The sequence below is a fragment of the Gambusia affinis genome, linkage group LG03 (genome assembly GCF_019740435.1).
Source record: "Gambusia affinis linkage group LG03, SWU_Gaff_1.0, whole genome shotgun sequence".
Taxonomy (NCBI): Eukaryota; Metazoa; Chordata; class Actinopteri; order Cyprinodontiformes; family Poeciliidae; genus Gambusia; species Gambusia affinis.
This window is the reverse complement of record NC_057870.1, coordinates 3,771,382-3,790,176: the sequence shown is the minus strand read 5'-3', so window position 1 is coordinate 3,790,176 and position 18,795 is coordinate 3,771,382. Positions and strand designations below refer to the sequence as shown.

Here is an 18,795-nt window from a genome sequence, read left to right as displayed (position 1 = left end):
AAAGCTGTGTTTGTATAACAGCACTTTGCACCAATCTGAAGCTTGAATATCTGAAATAAACAGATTCAAAACAATAAATATCTTTGTTGATGAGCTCATGTATGTTTGTTCTATAATGTAGCAGCAAAAATGGTTTTGGAATGGAAAGTGTTGCTTACTTTTGTATGCAGTTCTTGATTAAAATATGATTATTTGAGATGAATTAATTAAGTCCCTGCAATTAACTTGATTACAGATAAAAGAATTGTGTATTTCTATGAACAACATACAATTATGGTAGTAACAGTCACCCTTTTAAAATAAATTGAATAGATTTATTTATACTTTACTTTTGTTAAAATGACGACTGTAGGCTTGTGTATCTTACCACAAGCTCCAGGAACTTTTTGAAGTACTGGGTGATTTTCAAAATAAACCGTCTTCTATGTCCTCAGACCTAATTCCTGTAGAAAACCCGTGGGCTGAACTGAAGACAAGCAAAGATAAGCGGGAACCCAGGACTCTGGTTGGCCAAGGTTGAATGGTCAAAAACCAATTTCTGTGCTCAACCTTGTGAAATGTTATAGTAGAGGACAAAATGTTGTCCTAGTGGCAAAATATTAAGGGCAGTAGCTACATTTCCATTACCAATGTCCACATTTCTTTCTCGCCATTTTGTAAAATAACAATTTTGCAATTGCAGTGTTTCCATTAAATAAGAAATTAAATTAAAATCACATGTGAATAATCTTCTTCACACGATAAGTCATTACAAATCATGGCATTGACGGACGTGAACAGTTACATGAGATAAGTTCACAATTCCTTGTTCATCATCCTATCAGCCAATCAGAGGAGACGTTGAAGTCTTTGGAATTGGAGCGACACACTCCTTATACTTGATAGCAACTACATATGTGGCATTTTGGGGATTTCATAATTACAACACATTGGAATGACACTACTTTTGTGTGTTCTGGTGGATCCAGCTTTTCAGACACATTGGTCCAAAGAAAACCAAACCAGAACAAACCATTATCGTCGCCTTCTTTGTCGTTTCTGCCAGTACTAACATCCGGCTGTAGATCACGTGACTTGTGTGATGCGAAAAAAGTGTTTTCTATGCAGTTTTGCGAAACACATCTGTTGTGGTATGACTGAAAAACCACCTCATCCTAGCGCAATTTTTTTTTTTTTAATCAAAAAACGTAAGCTTTTTCAAAATTGTTTCCATTGAACAAATTTATTTTCAATTTCCGCAGCTCTGTGGTTAGTGGAATCGCAGATATTGGTGGCAGAAATTGTACAACTTATTTTTGTTCACCACTGGTGCTTGGCAAATAGAGAACTATGTCTTGAATATTTAGCCTACAGACCATAACTTTGAACCTGCTGCCCAAAAGTCCCCTGTTCCATTTTCCCAACACGTCTCTCTACTGTCGTCTCTCTGCAGTGTGTTCTCTACCTCTGGTCGCTTAAGATCAACCACCCCACTACGCTCTTCCTCCTGCGTGGAAACCACGAGTGCCGGCACCTCACAGAGTACTTCACCTTCAAACAGGAATGTAAGTGCACCACTTTCCTCCATGTCAGGGCTAGGCAGTCTAGCCCTGACATGCTCTTACAGACTTCGTACCACTTGATAGTTAGCTAGTCAGTCTGATTTCAGACAGTCCGGGCAAAGAGATGTGGCGCCCGGTGACCTATTGGCTAACAAGCTTTAACTAGGACTAGCCTGTTTGAATTCTGTTTTCTGCTGTATGACGTTTTTATTTTCGTCTGAACGGGTCGTTGTTGAAGCTGAGAATTTGTTCTGAAGCAACACACCTGGTTAAATAAAGACTAAATAAATAAACATTTTTGAAGTGTTGACAGATTATCAGCGTGAGCGTCCCAACGGAATAGACAACTTTCCTTTTCATGTAGCTGGAGAACGAAAAGCAGTGAAGCATGACACTGATGTTTTTCAAAGAGCTGCACACCTACTGAGTTCAATCTGCAGCAGCTCTGTGGGCGTGTGTGAATGTGTGTGTTTTGTCTGCGTGTACTTAAAGCTTTTGTGTAAGTCTGTCACAATAAGCAATTAATTGCATGATAAATTAAACTGAGTGCAAAATTTTAATTTGGACACCAGTGGTTAAAGAGACGCTCCTCTTTAGTAGCATTTGAAAAGCCGCCATTTTGAGAAACGCTACAAACATCTGACACGCAGGACGAAGCAGCTAGTTTGCACCATAGACATGAATACGTAGCCAGCTCTGATGTGTTGCTGTATGCACGCCAGAGAAATTAAATTTCATGACTTGAAAATAAAAAAATGAAATCCCGTGACTTTCCAGATTTTCCATGACCGGTACAAACCTTGTGATTGATTTATTGCTCACTGCGACAGGGCCAGGCAAGTACTTCACTTGCATTTAAGAAGAATTTATTTAAATGATAAAGTAGCTCTATTTAAAGCTGTGGTCAGTCCTAAAGTCACCTAAAGTTGTACAATCAGTTACTAAGTGAGACTTCCAAACTCAGGTTTTTTTCACCGCCAGTATTAATCGTCTACATCACATTGCTGCGGCACTGTTGCTTCCTAAAAGGCCGACTTCCTCCTGACCTAATCGGTAATCTGTGATTTGTCGTCGTGTTTTTATTGGCAGGTAAAATCAAATACTCTGAGCGGGTATATGACGCCTGCATGGACGCCTTCGACTGCCTGCCACTCGCTGCCCTGCTCAACCAGCAGTTCCTGTGTGTTCACGGGGGACTCTCGCCAGAAATCAACTGCTTAGACGACATAAGAAAGGTCAGTGGTGTAGCATCCTTCGTTGTTCAGTCTAAGGCCCACCAATATATCAAATCTATCCGTGTGTGTCTTCAATAGTTAGATAGATTTAAAGAGCCGCCGGCGTTTGGGCCGATGTGTGACCTGATCTGGGCTGACCCCGGTGAGGACTATGGCAGTGAAAAGACAGCCGAACATTTCAATCACAACTCTGTCCGAGGCTGCTCGTACTTTTTCAGGTATTTTGGTTCTTTCCCTGCACAACAAACAGCTTTTTTTGTGAAATAAACAACCCCTTTTTCCTAAGAAATAAAACCTAGTAAAAGACCAAGTGTAAGTTGTAATAGATACATTTTCTGATGAACTTTCAAAAGGTGCTTTGTGAAGTCTGGTTTACTGATCTAAAAGAAACAAATCTTTTGTTGTCTCATGATTTGATTCAAAATCGATTTTCGATTCAAAACGATCATCACAAAGATCTTTGGGTTAATGTATCGCAGTGTGAAGTTTCCTCATGATCTACCCATGTCTGCTTTGCAAGGCAGACTGACAAATTCAGACATTAAGATGTTTTGTTCAATTTATTAAGTTTTAAATATTAATCCACGCTTGGGTAGAAGGACTCCCTGCATACTCAGTAACATACAGTAAAATACAGTAACTAAGTACTTATTTCGTTACATCCCACCACTGAGAATACGGCGTACCTCAACTCAGCTGTAGTATTTGCTGTGTTCTTGAAGTGCTTAATGTTCATTTTACGAGCCTTCCACATGGAGATTCTGTAAAAAATAACATGAATCAAAATGTTTGCCTTTTTTTAAATTATTTTTTGTAGTTTCCTGTTTATTATGGTGCTTTCAGTGCAATGCGTACGTTCCACTACCGTCTGTGTGGCGACATCAGAAGCTCCCACATAGTTACAAAATGGAGGCCAACAAACGGCAAATTTGTTTCATCTCTTTATGTTTTAAAATCAATTTTGGGATATTAATAAGTGAGAATTGTGATTCTATGGGGCATTGAAGAAAAAAAAAACATTCTCCAGCAAGAGAAGGTATCTAGTGTGCACTACAATCCATTTTTTCCTTCAATGTCCCTCTGGGAGCTCCGTACAATTCTTATGTGAATGATTTTCTTTTTTTTTTTTTGCACACCCCTATTATGAAGGTTGGTTCCAGAGGAAGTATGCACATTCAGCAGGGCTTCAGAAATAGGTCAACAGATGCACTTTGTTCAGTATATTTAGTGAAAATGGGTCAGTATCAGTCGGCCACAGACTGGAGATGTGGCATTTTCTTGGTGAAAACATAACCAGCCCCTTTCAGAGATATAAATCACTAATTTGAACAAAAAAAAATTAGTTAATAAAATGTGTTTATGTTTTCTCGGAAGCTCTAAAGTAACAGTTTATGTTCTTTTTATAATATAATAATCAAGAGATACGGAAATGTTTTCCAGCTAGCAGCTATAAAGAGTCAGTCAGGTAATTGGTCTCAAGCGGTCTTATGTTATTTCCTGCAATGCTTTCAAATTTGTGAAAAGCTTTGACCTTTTTTTTTTTATGTTATAACATTGTTGTCCTCTTTCTTTCTTTTTTTCTTCCTTTGCAGCTACGCAGCAGTTTGTGACTTTTTGGTAAATAATAACTTGCTCTCAGTAATAAGAGCCCATGAAGCGCAGGATGCAGGGTGAGTACTATGCTGTGCCTTTGAAAAGCGCTCACACCGTTTCACCTTTAGTCACGAGTCAACCTCGAGCTTCAGAGGGTTACAAGGGATTATATGTTGTAGAGCAGTGCACAGTGCTGCATTAATTGTAAGATGAAAGAAAAATTAGCAGGTCTTCAGGCTTGTTTGCAAGTCAAAAATTTAAAAGTGTGACAATATCAGGCATTTTATTAATTCATTTTAATTAAAAATGAAAAGAAAGATCTGTAGAATATGCTGTTTTTTAACCTTGGCATTTTGGCTAATTTTAGGTTACACCCTACTGTCTGCATACTAAATGGAGTAAGTCCATGTTAGTCAGTATACTAATGATACTCCACATGTTATTGACTACATTTTAGTTCACCTTAGCATTGTTAAAGCCAGCACACATGCTTCGGTAGGCCACTTTAAATTTCTACAGAAATAGTCTAGTTTTATTTGGATTTATTTCTATTATTTTGTATATTTAAAATGCTGTCCAATTCCGGTGATAAATGTTCATCAGAATTCAAAGTTTATATCTGAGAATGTGTTTTTGTATTATTGTACAATTGTCGTAATTTAAAAATAATCTCAAAACAACATTATTGTTCATTACAGTAACAACGTCTGGGATAATTCGTCCAGCAAAATGTATTGCGCTGACAAGCGTAGTAATAAATTTGTATGAATTCTTTAATAAAGATACAGAATAAAGAAATCACAATTGAGGATTATTGATTTTTCACCGAGTTTAAGTTTAAACTGCAGCAATAGCTACTATAGTTGTGCTGATTAGACGGTGTTAAATAGCGAGTTTTAACTGGATTGAAGGAGCCTCTCCACACCATTTGCCTTTCTCCTAAAGTTTGTATGTTTGCGGTTCATGAAAAATCAATTTTCACACAGTTTAGATTACCAATCTGTGGCTTTTACTTCATAACCTGTTTGGAACAGTCTGACACTGATGCCTGTTTGGTCTGATTTCACTGCTGTTGATCACATGCTGGGCTCTACTCTTGTGGTGGGAGGAGATTTGTGTATAGGAGACTTAATCAACATAAACAGCCCAGTTTTAGACTCTACAGCAGAGATCTGCAGCCTTTACAATCCATTTCCATCACACCAGCACCTGAATGTTTAGAGCCACGAATGTTATGTGACCTTTAAAAAAAAAAAGAGAAGTCACCGTTTTTGATAAATATCTTAAGACGTTTGTCTTTTTTTTTTTAAAAAAGAAGCTGTTTTATTTCTTTCTCTCTAAGCTTTACAATAAAACAGAAAAAAATGCACTACCTTTATTTGTTATCTTACCACATAAAATCCTATTGAAACATTGAGTTGTTTGTGTTTCATGTGAAAAGATTACAGCAGTATGTGAAATGTTCTGGCTTGGCAAACGGATGATCTGAGTTTCTTGTTTTTCCCCCCAACAGATACAGGATGTACAGAAAAAGCCAGACCACGGGCTTCCCGTCATTAATCACAATCTTTTCAGCTCCAAATTATTTAGACGTCTACAACAACAAAGGTTTCAAATTTTTTTTTGTTGTCTTTTTTCCTGTTGTGTTTATTGTTTTTTTTTTTTCAATTCTAGTCATTGCATTGACTCCCGCTGTATTTTATGTTCATCTCAGCTGCTGTATTAAAATATGAGAACAATGTGATGAACATTCGACAGTTCAACTGCTCCCCCCACCCCTACTGGTTGCCCAACTTCATGGATGTCTTCACATGGAGTTTGCCTTTTGTTGGAGAGAAAGGTGAGTTTGTAAACGAGGAGGCAAATTTCAACAAAATATATTTTTTCTTTTTAATAAACACATGAAGAGAACTTTTTTGAATTTTTTTGTTTACATTTGTTGAAGTAAAAGTTAAAACAATATATGTTTGTTTTCGCTGACCCAGCTTTAGTGATTCCACAGCACGACACACAGAAATGCATGTAAATGTGAAAAACTACATTTAAAAAAAAAAAGTTTTTATATTGAAACAGTCATTTCAGTTTTTATGACTTTTATTACTTTCTGGATGTCGACATTAATTTTCTGTTTTGCCTGAAAGTTGTTGCAAAATATTCCAGCGTTACCCCTTCAGTCGTTGATAGCAAAAAATCATTTTATAGTTGAAAAATTTAAATTTAAATCTGAATTTGCCTTTTCTCTCACGCAGTGACCGAGATGCTGGTGAATGTATTAAACATTTGCTCCGATGATGAGCTCATGTCAGAAGGAGACGACCTGTATGAAGGTAACTTGATGAAAAAATGACATTCAGCAGAACAAATTTCCTCTGAATTTGGCCATCTTGTTCCCTATTGGCCTGAATAGAAACAAACTGGTAATATTTCAATTGTTAACCTTCAGTAAATTTGCCCAAAAGAAGCCATTTAGGCAACTTATTAGACCCTTATTTGGATTCTGTCAGACTTTTAGTTGTTAATAGCTCTGCTGATATGGTCATTCTGTCATTATTGCCAAATCAGTTTGGACCTTTTTAAAGCTGAATTTGAAATGTCAGCGCTGAGTTGATGGTTTTATTGGAAAACTCTTTCAGGAGTCCCATTCTGAATTCTATTCCTCCCTGATTATAACCATCTACCAGGACTAGATGAGGTTAAAAAAACCCCACAGAAACTGTTTAGTGTCTCTTGTAATTAAATTAAAAACAAGACTTACCTGACATCTTTTAAAGCTCTTCTGCAGCTCTTAGACCGCTCATCTCTTCATCCCATGTTTTCATCTCACAAATGTAAGCAGAATATTTCTAGAGGGGGAAGTAAATAACCGTTGCACCGTCTGAACTGTTTCCAGGTGGCACATCGGCGATGCGCAAGGAGGTGATCCGGAACAAGATTCGTGCCGTGGGAAAAATGGCACGAGTTTTCTCAGTTCTCAGGTCTGATTCTCTGATCAGTGCTTTACTTTTGTTTGTTTGAAATGTTACACTGCTACATCTAGATATGGATCATAATCAGTGCTGTGGTTTCTTTAAAATACACTGTAGACAGTGGTGGACAGTGCTACCTAAAAGGTTAGTTGCGCTAACCTTGAAGCACTATTCATGAACATTTGTCACGCCATTGCTAAAGCGCTATACCACTGAGGTATTTAGCAGAAGCTAGTGCTAATGTGCTAAGTTCAACCATGATGATGCCCATTATGTGCCAGGACATGTGTTAAAAACATATATATATATATAAAAACAGCATATTGCCCTCAACGGGACCATATTTGTCATTGCACACCAGGAAGTAATTGGAACAGGCCTTTAAGTCATGGTTCCACAAGGTTGATTTTTTTATATACATATATATATATATATATATATATATATATATATATATATATATATATATATATATATATAATATATATATAAAATATATATATATATATATATATATATATATATATATATATATATATATATATATATATATATATATATATATATATATATATATATAGATATATGTCCAGTCAAAAATTGCAAGAATTTGCATTTTGCACTATTGGATCTTGTAAGGTTCTAAGTGAAGCTTCACAATGTTAAAAGGACAAATCAGTGCAAGAGACAAGAACATTTGAGCAGGGAATTGTCTGAAACTGCATTTACACTCAAACATGATTTTTCAGCTGATCAAAAGTTTAAGACCATAGCTCCAAAAAACCCGAAAACCCCCCAAAACAGAAATCAAAATGTCAAAAAAAAGGACTCAGTAATGAGTAGCTCCACCATTCTTGTTGATGACTTCAAACAATCATTTGGATGCTCGATGCCAGTGTTTCCAGGAGGCTAGTGGAACGTTGCAAGTGTTGAAGATTGGCTTCACCATTGTCTGGAACTGATGTCCATTTTGTAAACTTCCTTGCCATCCATCCCCAAATGTTCTCAATTGGGTTTAGATCCGGGAACATGCAGGATGGTCCAAAGAGTGATGTTATTCTCTTGGAAGAACTCCTTTGTCAGGCGGGCAATGTGAACTGCAGCATTGTCCTGTTGAAAACAATCATTACCACACAGGCAGGGCCCTCAGTCATGAGGATGCCCGCTGCAACATCTCCACATAGCCAGCTGCTGTTTGGCGCCCTGCACAACCTGAAGCTCCATTGTTCCATTGAAGGAAAAGCACCCCAAATCATGATGGCAACTGTGCCGTGTAGAAAACATCTCAGGTGGGATCTCCCTGTCATGCCAGTAACGTTGGTCAAGGTTAAATTTTTCTCATCAGAAGACAACTTTCTTCCACCTTTCAATGTCCCATGTTTGGTGCATCCTTGCAAAGTCCAAACGGGCAATTCTGTGGTGTTGAAGAAGACGTGGCCTTTGAAGACGTTTTTGTTTCTGAAGCCCTTCTCTAGATGCCGTCTGATGGTTATTGGGCTGCAGTCAGCACCAGTAATGGCCTTAATCTAGGGTAGAGGATCGTGTCTTGACGGACAGGCAATCGGATCCTGGCTCAGAGCTGGTGAAATTTTTTGGGTCTACCACTTGACTTTTTGTTCCATAACCCTCAGGATCATTTAAAAATGCAAAATGACTGTCTTACTGCGTCCAACCTCAACAGCGATGGCACGTTGTGAGAGGCCTTGCTTATGCAGCTCAACAATCCTACCACGTTCAAAGTCAGTGAGCTTTTTTGCTTTTGCCATCAGGAGGTCTTGACAGTGTAAAGACTTCACAGAAAATGACATGGAATCCAGATGTTTGCACAGCTTTTGGCTTTTAAAGACTATGGTCTTAAACTTTTGATCAGCTGAAAAAATCATGTTTGAGTGTAAATGCAGTTTTCAGACAATTCCCTGCTCAAATGTTCTTGTCTCTTGCACTGATTTGTCCTTTTAACATTGTGAAGCTCTACTTAGAACCTTCTTAAGATTCAGTGTTGCAAAATGCAAATTCTTGCAAATTTTTGACTGGTCTTAAGATTTTGATCAGGAGTGTATATATATATATATATATATATATATATATATATATATATATATATATATATATATATATATATATATCATACTTCTTTATTATTTTTTGTAAATATATTCCTACTTCCAAGCATCTGCAACAAAAACCTAATTTCCATCTATCTTGTGTTTATGTTTAGATATAGTCTGTGTTCACTTTCTTTTCTTTTTTTTGGTTCCTTTGGTTTTTGTGTCTCTTATTTGAAGTAAAGTTATTCGGGTAAAAACAGAGAGCTTCATCAGAGAAAACAGAACTGCAGTCTTAGCAGTCAATAATCAACACTGAAAGCTTACAGAACAGTAAGTAAATGTGTGGTTTAGGATTTATCTGGAAAAATTAATTCAGCGCTGAGTTGATGGTTTTATTGGAAGTTGATAAGGTTAAATGTTTTCAAAGTTAGCAAAATTGCTACAGCACTAAAAAAAGTTAGCTCCACCTTTAGCACATTAGCAGAAGTGAACCAAAAATGTACAACAGCAGTAATTGTTGATAGACCATATGTTAGAGTGGTCCAACTCACAGGTAGAAGATTGCTCAAATTTTACTTTTGGTCAATTTTTACAATTTATTCAAATCGTAAATTTTCTGCGTAATATTTTTAAATTGGTTGAGGCAAGAGCAGAAATGTGAATCAAAATCATTGTGACGACACAAGTGAAACACTGGCAATCAGCCCTCGAAAACACTGCTTCAGCTTCACAAGTTCACCTGGACACACGTTAGCATTTTTGGTTTCAGTGCAATTCGACTTTTCTACGAGGAGGTGCGGGGGTCAGTAACCTCTGATGATTAACCTTTTGACCTCAGGACTGTCTTTGCTGTCTTTCTTCCTCCTTTGCTGTAAAGTGATGTTTTTGTGTGGTTTTGTGTCCGTTTGCTTGGTTTTAGGGAGGAGAGTGAGAGTGTGCTAACGCTGAAAGGCCTCACCCCTACTGGAACTCTTCCAGTGGGAGTGCTGTCAGGGGGGAAGCAGACTTTACAGCACGGTAAGTTCACTCTAACTCAAACGTACTCTTCAAGGTAGATTGGTAAATCTCATATCAAGTACCTGTAAAAAGTTTTACGCTTGGTCATTAACTGTGTTTTTTTTTGTCAAATAGACACATTTTATTGATTATGTTTGATTTGTGATATTAGTAAAAAGAGTTAAACATCCAAGAGGGTGAATACTTTTTAAACCTCGTAAGCAAAAAGATAGGGGAAAATGGAAAAGCCTGCGTTTGTCCAGATTTAACAAAGCCCACTTCCAGCATGGCTCAAGCTGTGATACTGTTTATGTAATATGTACTAATATAGCAAGTGTCGTTTGCTGTTAGATGTTGCAGAATATTTCTTGGCAGCGACTCGCAGTGTCACTTAGTAAATAAGTGTAAATACCAAAATGTGAATAGTATTCCTACCGAAAGGATCAGTGTTCATTATACTGTTGAGTGCAGAAGAACTTTGCTCTTCCTCATTTTGTCACAGTACAACCACAAACTTTCATGTATTTTAATACATAAAGGTATTAAAATACTTTCATGTATTTTCGCGATAGAGAAACACATTTGAGTGCATAATTAAGAATTGGAAATTGCATTCTAATTTTTGCATGTATCATATGGCTGGCGAGCCAACAGACTTTACTTGTGCCTTGTTTATTTATTTGAGTGTTTTTTATGTTTGCCTTTTTTCAGACTTCATAGTTGGTGCGTAGATATTGTTAAAGACTTCCAATAACGCATCATTTTCTAGTGATATTTTCAAATTTCTTGTCAACTTTAAACATATTTAAGCTCAACTTTAGACTTGTGGCTTTTCAAAAATAACACATAGTAAATATTTATCAGAATTGAAAAGTGACTTCATGGAGAACTTTTAGCATTTGCGGCTCTAAGCAAGTTTTATTTAGCTGGACTGAAGGCAAAAATGGCTTTTTAGAGTTGCAGACCTCTGATCTAATTAGAGGTGGAAAACGAATGGGGCTGAGGCAGAAAACATGGCCATCCAGCTGAACCTGTAGACCAGCAAGGAGAGAATTATTTAAACAAACAACCAGGGGGTTCAGAAAGTATATCCACGTTTTTGGATGGTCCAGTCAAAGTCTAGACTTGAAGCAAACTGCCATTTAAGTATTCTTCACCGGTTTGTGGTTGTAAAATGATTGAAGGCGGAAAAACCTAAAGAGGCGTTAATACTTGGCAAACTTTTCTGACGTTATTAATTCTAGACCTGCTTAAAAATGACTTCAGAACGTTTTGATGCACCTTAATGTTTTCCATCCCAGTTAGACTTAAAGGCAGGAAAGGTATGGTTCTCAGTTACACCAGACCAACCTGTTTGCAAAAGAAGCTAAAAGCAAAATAAAGGGTTTTACTTTGACATGCTGTGTGTTGAAGGCCAGCTTCCTTCCCCCACTCGCCTCTTTGACCGACTCTAGATCAATGACAGGAAGGGCTGGCTAAACTTTGTTTCAAGCCCCATGCAGCGGAGGGTTTTTTTGGAGTTATGCGTGTGTGGGCGGGTCAGCCTGTCACCTGGAAGTGGCTCCTGACCCTTTGATCTAAAGGCCAGCGCCCGGCGCGGGCCGCCAGAGGACACGCTGGGAGCCACGATCGGCCATGTTGGAGGCTTACAGAAGCTGCCCAGCGATCGAAGGAGAAACCACATGTTGTGACCTTTTACAGAATGCCACGGTCCGTGTCAGCTCGGCTCGCCATGGCTTTCAGATCAGCCAGGACACTTCAGCGTCACGATTTATTGTCAGTTTTCTCTTGATGCTCAGGTTCTTGTTTCAAATGTTTAGTTTATACTCATTTAGTGCACTTAAGTCAAATGCTAGGGAGAATTTCTTTTACTCGTCTCTGATTTTCTCCTTCAGCGAAGGAGCCTGTTTCCATCTCCAACCCTGCAGACCACAGTTAATACCATATTTAAATAAAAAATACATGTTAAATGTTAAATCTGCTAAAAATGTGCATTTAGTAAGAACAGTTGAATTAAAGGAATCATTAGCAGCGTTAACCATTACAAATGTACGTAAGTATTTGTCGATCTTCTAATGTCGAAAAAACACAATTTCTCTAAACTTGTTCATGTGATAACTCATTAGAAATCATGGCAGCAACAGATGTAAACACTTAGATGATATATATTCATTATTCAACCATGATGCTATCGCTCATCATCTATCAGCCAATCAGAGGAGAAGTGGGTCTTATTCAGACATTGGGGCAATAAGCCCCGCCTACTTTGGAGCGGCTACGTATGCAACGTTTTGGGGAAAATGTAGCCCGGGTTTTACAGAAGAGTTATGGGTTCTACGCAGTAGAATAACACACAGTTTTTATTACCTGTGATGCTGTGAGAGCTCTGGTGGAGCCAGCTGCAGATTGTCTGAAAAAGAAAAAACAAAGACAAACCATCACCCTCCATCTACTTCCTGTTATCTTCTTGGTAGACACATCCGGCTGGTGATCACGTGACTCGTCTTGTCAAAAAGTGTTTCTGTCGTAGTTTTACAAAATACAAAATACGACTTGGATTAAAACAGAAATCCTAAAACCTCAACCCGATGCAAAACTTTTTATCAAAAATGTTTTTTCTAAATTCCAGTTTTTTCATTCACCACATTTATTTTCATAATTTCAATCTGCACAACTTTATGATTAATGGAAACGCAGCTTATTGTGAGCCAAAGAAAAGCAGACTTTAGAATAAAGAAGGTTCCGACTGCAGGCAAACGCCACCAGCTATGAGCGTCTGCAGTCTGAACGGCCACGTCACATTTTATCCAGCTTTTACATCATAGACATAAGACATAATTCTGCATCAGAAGAAGTGATGCATGTGAAATGACGGAAAATTATAATTATGAATGTATGGAAGATGTCTGCGTCAGTCAAGCCGCCCCTCTCCCACCACTCTTGGCTCTGACTGCACGTCCAGACAGACTTCAAGCTGCAGTCAACAAAATGTTATTGCTATTAGTTGTGCTTTCTTTCTGTTAGTTTCCTTCATCTTGTTATGATCTAGTGACGATACTATCGGCTCTAGATAGAATAACTTTAATATTGTCCATTTTTTACTGGTGTCATAAGCCTTTCGCACAGAAGTCTCATTGCGATGGAGTTTTATTAGGTTCACGAAGGACCATGCAAAAAAAACAAAACTGAACTGAGTATCAAAACTTGCTGTGAGACCTCAGCCTTGCAGTAGTTTTGGGAACAGCTTTCATGCTTCATCTGGTTGCACAGTCTCTTTCCAATTTTAATTTTTTTCCGAAAAACATGAAAATTATTAGATTTGTTGTACAGGAGCTAACGTATGAGCGCCCCGCTGCGCCGCCCTGCTTGGTCATTGTGGCACATCTCCTCCCAGTCCGACTATTAGGACTGAGGTAAATCCCCTCCCTCAGCTCTCCTCACATAAAGTCCTCCTGACCCTTTAACACCAACTCTGTCCCAGTTGTCTTCACTCTGATCTCCCACCCTTTTTATTCAGAGGTTTTGAAGAAGACTCCCGTCGCTATCTTGTCCCTCCTCTTCGTCTCAGAAAGGCTTGTTACTTGATTTTGCTGTTGAATGTGTTGTTTTTAGCCACCTTTGATGACTCCGCTTTTTTTCTCCTCCCTCCCAAACTCCCAATAACAAAGCTACCATTGAAGCAGCTAAAGCAAAAGGTATGCAATGGGACTCGCATCCCTTGTCTGTGTCTTGTTTGTGGTTTTCACCCTTTAAAGATAGAAACACCCCAAAAATGTGGACTTGTCTTTCTTGTTTGTGTCTTTTTTTGTAATATAATTACTAGTTATCATATTGCTGTAAGAAATACTTTACTGATTATAGCCCCTCCACTGTTAAATAACCCAGACCATGGTGTGAATAGACTAGTAGATTCCAGCATTTGAAAACTATGTCAATATGGTTTGATAAAACTAGTAGTGAGACTGCATTAAACAATTCTGTTGAGTCTGTAATTAATTAATCACATTTTCATCAAATTATATATCTACAAAATAAGTCACATTTTGTTGGGACTGTTTCTCAGTCCAAGTGCTCTGAAAAACGTTTGTAAACGGCTTAACAGAGAAATGTTGTCGCAATGACTTCCTGAAGGCGGAGTCTCTGAAAGAGCAGGAGCTTCTTAAAGTGACAGAGCTCCAATTTTAAGGTGTCCAATTGCAAAGCCAAATTTATTTTAAGTCACGTTTGACATGTACAGCATTTTTTATAACAGCTGAAAGGAACATAGTTACTTGATTTTGCTATAAAATGGCCCTATGTAGCTGGAAAGTACATTCCTACTGCTCTGTTGAAGCATTTTATATCCACCTAATCATTGTCTAATTTTTCTAATCCAAACAAAATGCATTGCAGTACATGCTGATAGTTGACTTATTTCTAGATTTAAATCTTTTCAAGCTTTGCTGCATTTTTGTCAATACAAATACAATCACAAATTATAATATATAATCATGTGGAACGATAGCCAATTAAAATCTGTGGTTTTTTCGGCTCCATTGGTGCATCTCTAAATATTTTCACCAACGGAGCTCAGGGTTTCTCTCTGTATATTATAAGCCTGGCGGGCCCCCAGGCTTCACTTGACACCCCCACCAGACTAAGCATTGTTTGTTTGTTTATTTTAATACACCAGTAACAGTGACGGCAAAGACAGGCTAAGCTAGGTTTATATATAATGAAACAATTATCTACTTACAAAAAGATTATTAAAAGCTACAGAAGTGCTAGTTTTATTTAGTGCACAGCTATATTTTCTTTGTTGTTTTATTTTCAGTTTTTTTCTGTTAATTCTTAAAATTTTTTTAAAACAAAAACACAGTGGGGCAACTGGTGGACCAGCTAAGCCCGTACAACCGGGTTTTGCTAGTTTTCTGAGGGAAACCCTGGAACTGAAGGAATTTCTGGTCCTCCACATGACTAAAGAGCAATCTGTGTTACTGAGGGGTCCGTGTTTGTAGATTGAAGTTTGGGACCTGCCTGGCCCCTTGTTGCTGAGGAGTTTCTTAGTGTTTGAATAATGTTTTCTGGTCAAGTTTGGCTCCCCGCACGGAGAAAAGCCTGCTTAGACGGGGCTAAGATAAGATCAGGGACATCCCCGCCTGGGATATTTTCAGAAACTAATCCCGTTACACCATTTGGCTGTTGCTACGCCGACCGCCTCATTAGCTCCGTAGTGAGAGCCAGTGCATGAGAAACACTTTGATCAAATCCATTCACAACGGAATTGCCGCTCGGGATGGTTCACATTACAGACCAGAGGCAGCTGCACACATTGTTAGGATGGCTCTGTGTAGCATCAGAACACACTGGGGTCATAATCTAACGCTACCCTTCAGCACGGAGATGCAGCTTCTCGTTTCAAACTGGTTAGCCACGTACCACAGAGTTAACCTTCTTGTAGATGTAGCTTTCTATTCCTATCCATGGTGTTTGGGTTCAGTTTTGACCCCAGTCTTAAAATCAACAGAGACATGTACTCAAAAACATTTTGTTGCCTAATTTGTTTTGTAACTCTCGGTTATTTTATTGGGTTTCCTTTTACATCAAAAAACGTGTTTTGATATATTTAGCGTTTCGTCCAGTGATATTTTGTTTTCACCTTTCACCACATTTTCAATAGAAATAAACCTTTTATATGTTATCTGACTATTATTGAAAAATATTGGAACATATTTCTTGAATAAATCTGTTGTGTTTATTTATGTAATATTAATTAATGTTAACTAGAATACTATGTATGGTGCAGTCTTGCCAGTTAACTCAAATTAAGGAAGACAGCTAACACTGGAATTATATTATTCTGAAGAATGAGTTTAGACCAAATAGGTCGCCATCACAGATATTATCAGGACTATTTTGAAGGACTTAGTTGAGCTTTTGTTTCCTTAAGTTTAGAACTTCACATGTGGAAAGTTTGTCTGAAGATTTCTTCTCTGGTTTGCTTTCCATTTGCACATGTTCTCTGGTTTCCTCGGCTGTCTTGGGACGCGACCGTAAGTTTACGATACGTGGAGTGTTTTGTCGTTGTGGTTTGTCCCAACTGGTGTTTGAACTCTAGTAGTCCTTTTTTTTTTTTTTTTTCAACCCGTGCATGTGTTGTGTTCACAGATCCTGTGTACTGTGCTAGGCAGAGGCCGTGTTTCGTCCTTTGTTTTCCTGAGATCCACTTTTAGTTGAGCCTCTCAAAACAAGATACGGCGCGCTTAAAGGCTTTCTAACTTCTCTTCACGTTCCATTTTAATTTTTTTCTCCCCCCCTGTCTGTTCTCCAGCCATTCAAGGTTTCTCTCCCACGAGGAAGATTCGCAACTTCGAAGAGGCCCGAGGCCTGGACAGGATAAACGAGAGGATGCCGCCACGCAAAGACGGCAAGCAGCCGGACGGGACGGCCGTGAACGCCAACGCCCCCAGCAAGAACGGCACCGACGGATAGAGGGAGGCGCAGAACCTCCCGTATCCTCACAGAACCCCATAACGCCCCACTCCCAACTCCCAAAACAAGCTCTGTGTGCGTCTCTGTCTGTCAGTCTGTCTCCTCTGCTGAAACTGTCTGTCCACCTTTTGCTCACGTGGAGCACAGAGTCGGCTGCTTCAGTGGATAAAATCTGATGGAGCCCATAGTGCTGGGAAAACACTTCCAAGAACAAAGAGAAGGAGAAGAAGAAAAAAACCGTGACATACTGAATGATGAGCCTGCCAGGGCAGTCTGATCTTATTTATTGAAGTTTATATATATATTAGATTAATTTAACAGCGAATAATGGTTGAAGACAGTGGTGTAAATGTAAACTGACACTGAATTCATGTGAAACAATTATTTTTGCTTTTTTAAAAAGGGAGAAATTTCCAGAGCTCTTGTTATGTAGGCGTTTCAGCCACTTCATGTTAGCTTTTTTAATTAATGTTCTGCGTTTTTAATAAGGGAAAAGTACAAATACCGTCCTGAACAGCCTCTTTGGACTCCCGGTTCTGGTCCATACTGAGCAGTGTTTTGTTTTTGTGATTCACTTGATTGATGGTCAACTTGATTTTCTCTGTCTAGTTATTGATAAAGTCAGAAATTCAAAAATTCAGATTTTTAATCCGATCAGTGAATGCACCATCCTCACCAGGTTGTTGTAATGTTATTATTTAAAGTGGAAGTCGTTACTAAGTTCACACCAGCACAGTTTTAGTCTGCTTTAATCAAACTCCAACTTGTTTCTTTTTAGAAAGTCCAGTTCATTTGGGGAGGTGTGGACGCATAAACGGACTTATATGTAGATCAGAAAAGTGAACTCTGGTCCTCCTACAGACCTTGGTTCGGATTGAGTGAACTCTGACGTGGTTCGAATGCACCGGAGTTGCATTCGTCCGCTTGATATCTGACTATCAAGCGGACAGAAGACTGTTCCAAAAGTAGGAAGTAAAATGCAGGGCTTTCTGGAAAAATACAACCAAAACAAGCATGCGAGGCGGAGAAAAGGCTCGTGGTCTTTTGCCAAAGACGAAAGAGAAATCCTAAAACCGCTACAATCTGACACCACTTTTATTTTGTTTACATTTTGTGAAGAAGGAAGTTGCGCTCGGTGTGTTCTTTAGAGATTTTTGTGTGGTTTAAGAGGCTCTCGGTGCAATAATACCGCAGGCAAGGTGGTAAAAAGCTTACTGAAAGGTTTAGATGGTTTGATAAGGTGCAGTGTGAAAGCGAATCGATGAAAATGCAACAAATGTTGCGACTTCGGTTGCTCAGGTGTGAAAACACTCAAGGTTTTCAGAAGCTGTCTTAAAGGAGACAGTTTTAGTTAGAGACAAGTCTGTTCTTCATTCAGGCTGGAGGAGAGCGAGAGAGAGCAATACTTGGAGCAGATAACAGGAAGGCTGAATGGTACACAGTTTGGGCTTTCGACCTCTGTAGTGAGAAGACTCTACATTCTACACGATAGACTCCATAGTCACTGCAGTAACTGAACTAATGCTAATGCTAGATGTCAAAGATGTTTCAAATCTTTAACCTTGTACAACAACTCCACATTGTTTTAAAATATTAGGAATATTACTCTTAACATCACACCTGCTCCTAACATAAATACTTAAAGACTGCCATAAGGAGGTTGGGTGGGGGGTTGAAGTCATCTGATGGTTCTTTAGGAGAAATGGAGTCTGTGGCAATCAGAAGGCTCGAAGCTTCAGAAACTGACCACAGAATTTGAATACGGTATTGAAAGTCTGTCATCTGAATGTAATTTTAATGTAAATGATGTCCATCATGGTGTCCTTTGTTCCTAGTTTCCTTCCATTCTTTCTTCCCTTTCTGTCCTTTTTGTTTCCTACCTAGCTTTTGCTCCATCCATTCTGGTGTCCTCATTTCAGACCTTTGACCCTTCTTTGTCTTTCCT

At 38.5% G+C, this 18,795-nt stretch overlaps 1 protein-coding gene across 4 annotated transcripts in view; it reads left to right on the top strand.

Moving 5' to 3' along the window:
* The window catches only part of ppp3cca (protein phosphatase 3, catalytic subunit, gamma isozyme, a), a 30,048-nt gene extending 11,890 nt beyond the window's left edge, over nt 1-18,158 (top strand). For 2 of the 4 annotated variants that reach the window (XM_044110733.1, XM_044110734.1), the window contains exons 5-15: nt 1,433-1,544; nt 2,631-2,776; nt 2,855-2,994; nt 4,369-4,446; nt 5,883-5,977; nt 6,084-6,209; nt 6,619-6,696; nt 7,260-7,344; nt 10,303-10,400; nt 14,048-14,074; nt 16,690-18,158. In XM_044110733.1, coding sequence (XP_043966668.1) covers nt 1,433-1,544; nt 2,631-2,776; nt 2,855-2,994; nt 4,369-4,446; nt 5,883-5,977; nt 6,084-6,209; nt 6,619-6,696; nt 7,260-7,344; nt 10,303-10,400; nt 14,048-14,074; nt 16,690-16,850 — 1,146 coding nt within the window. In that variant the 3' untranslated portion in view covers nt 16,851-18,158. The remainder of the gene's footprint in view (nt 1-1,432; nt 1,545-2,630; nt 2,777-2,854; nt 2,995-4,368; nt 4,447-5,882; nt 5,978-6,083; nt 6,210-6,618; nt 6,697-7,259; nt 7,345-10,302; nt 10,401-14,047; nt 14,075-16,689) is intronic. The other 2 variants (XM_044110735.1, XM_044110736.1) reach the window with 2 other exon arrangements.
* The last annotated feature ends 637 nt before the right edge of the window (nt 18,159-18,795 follow it).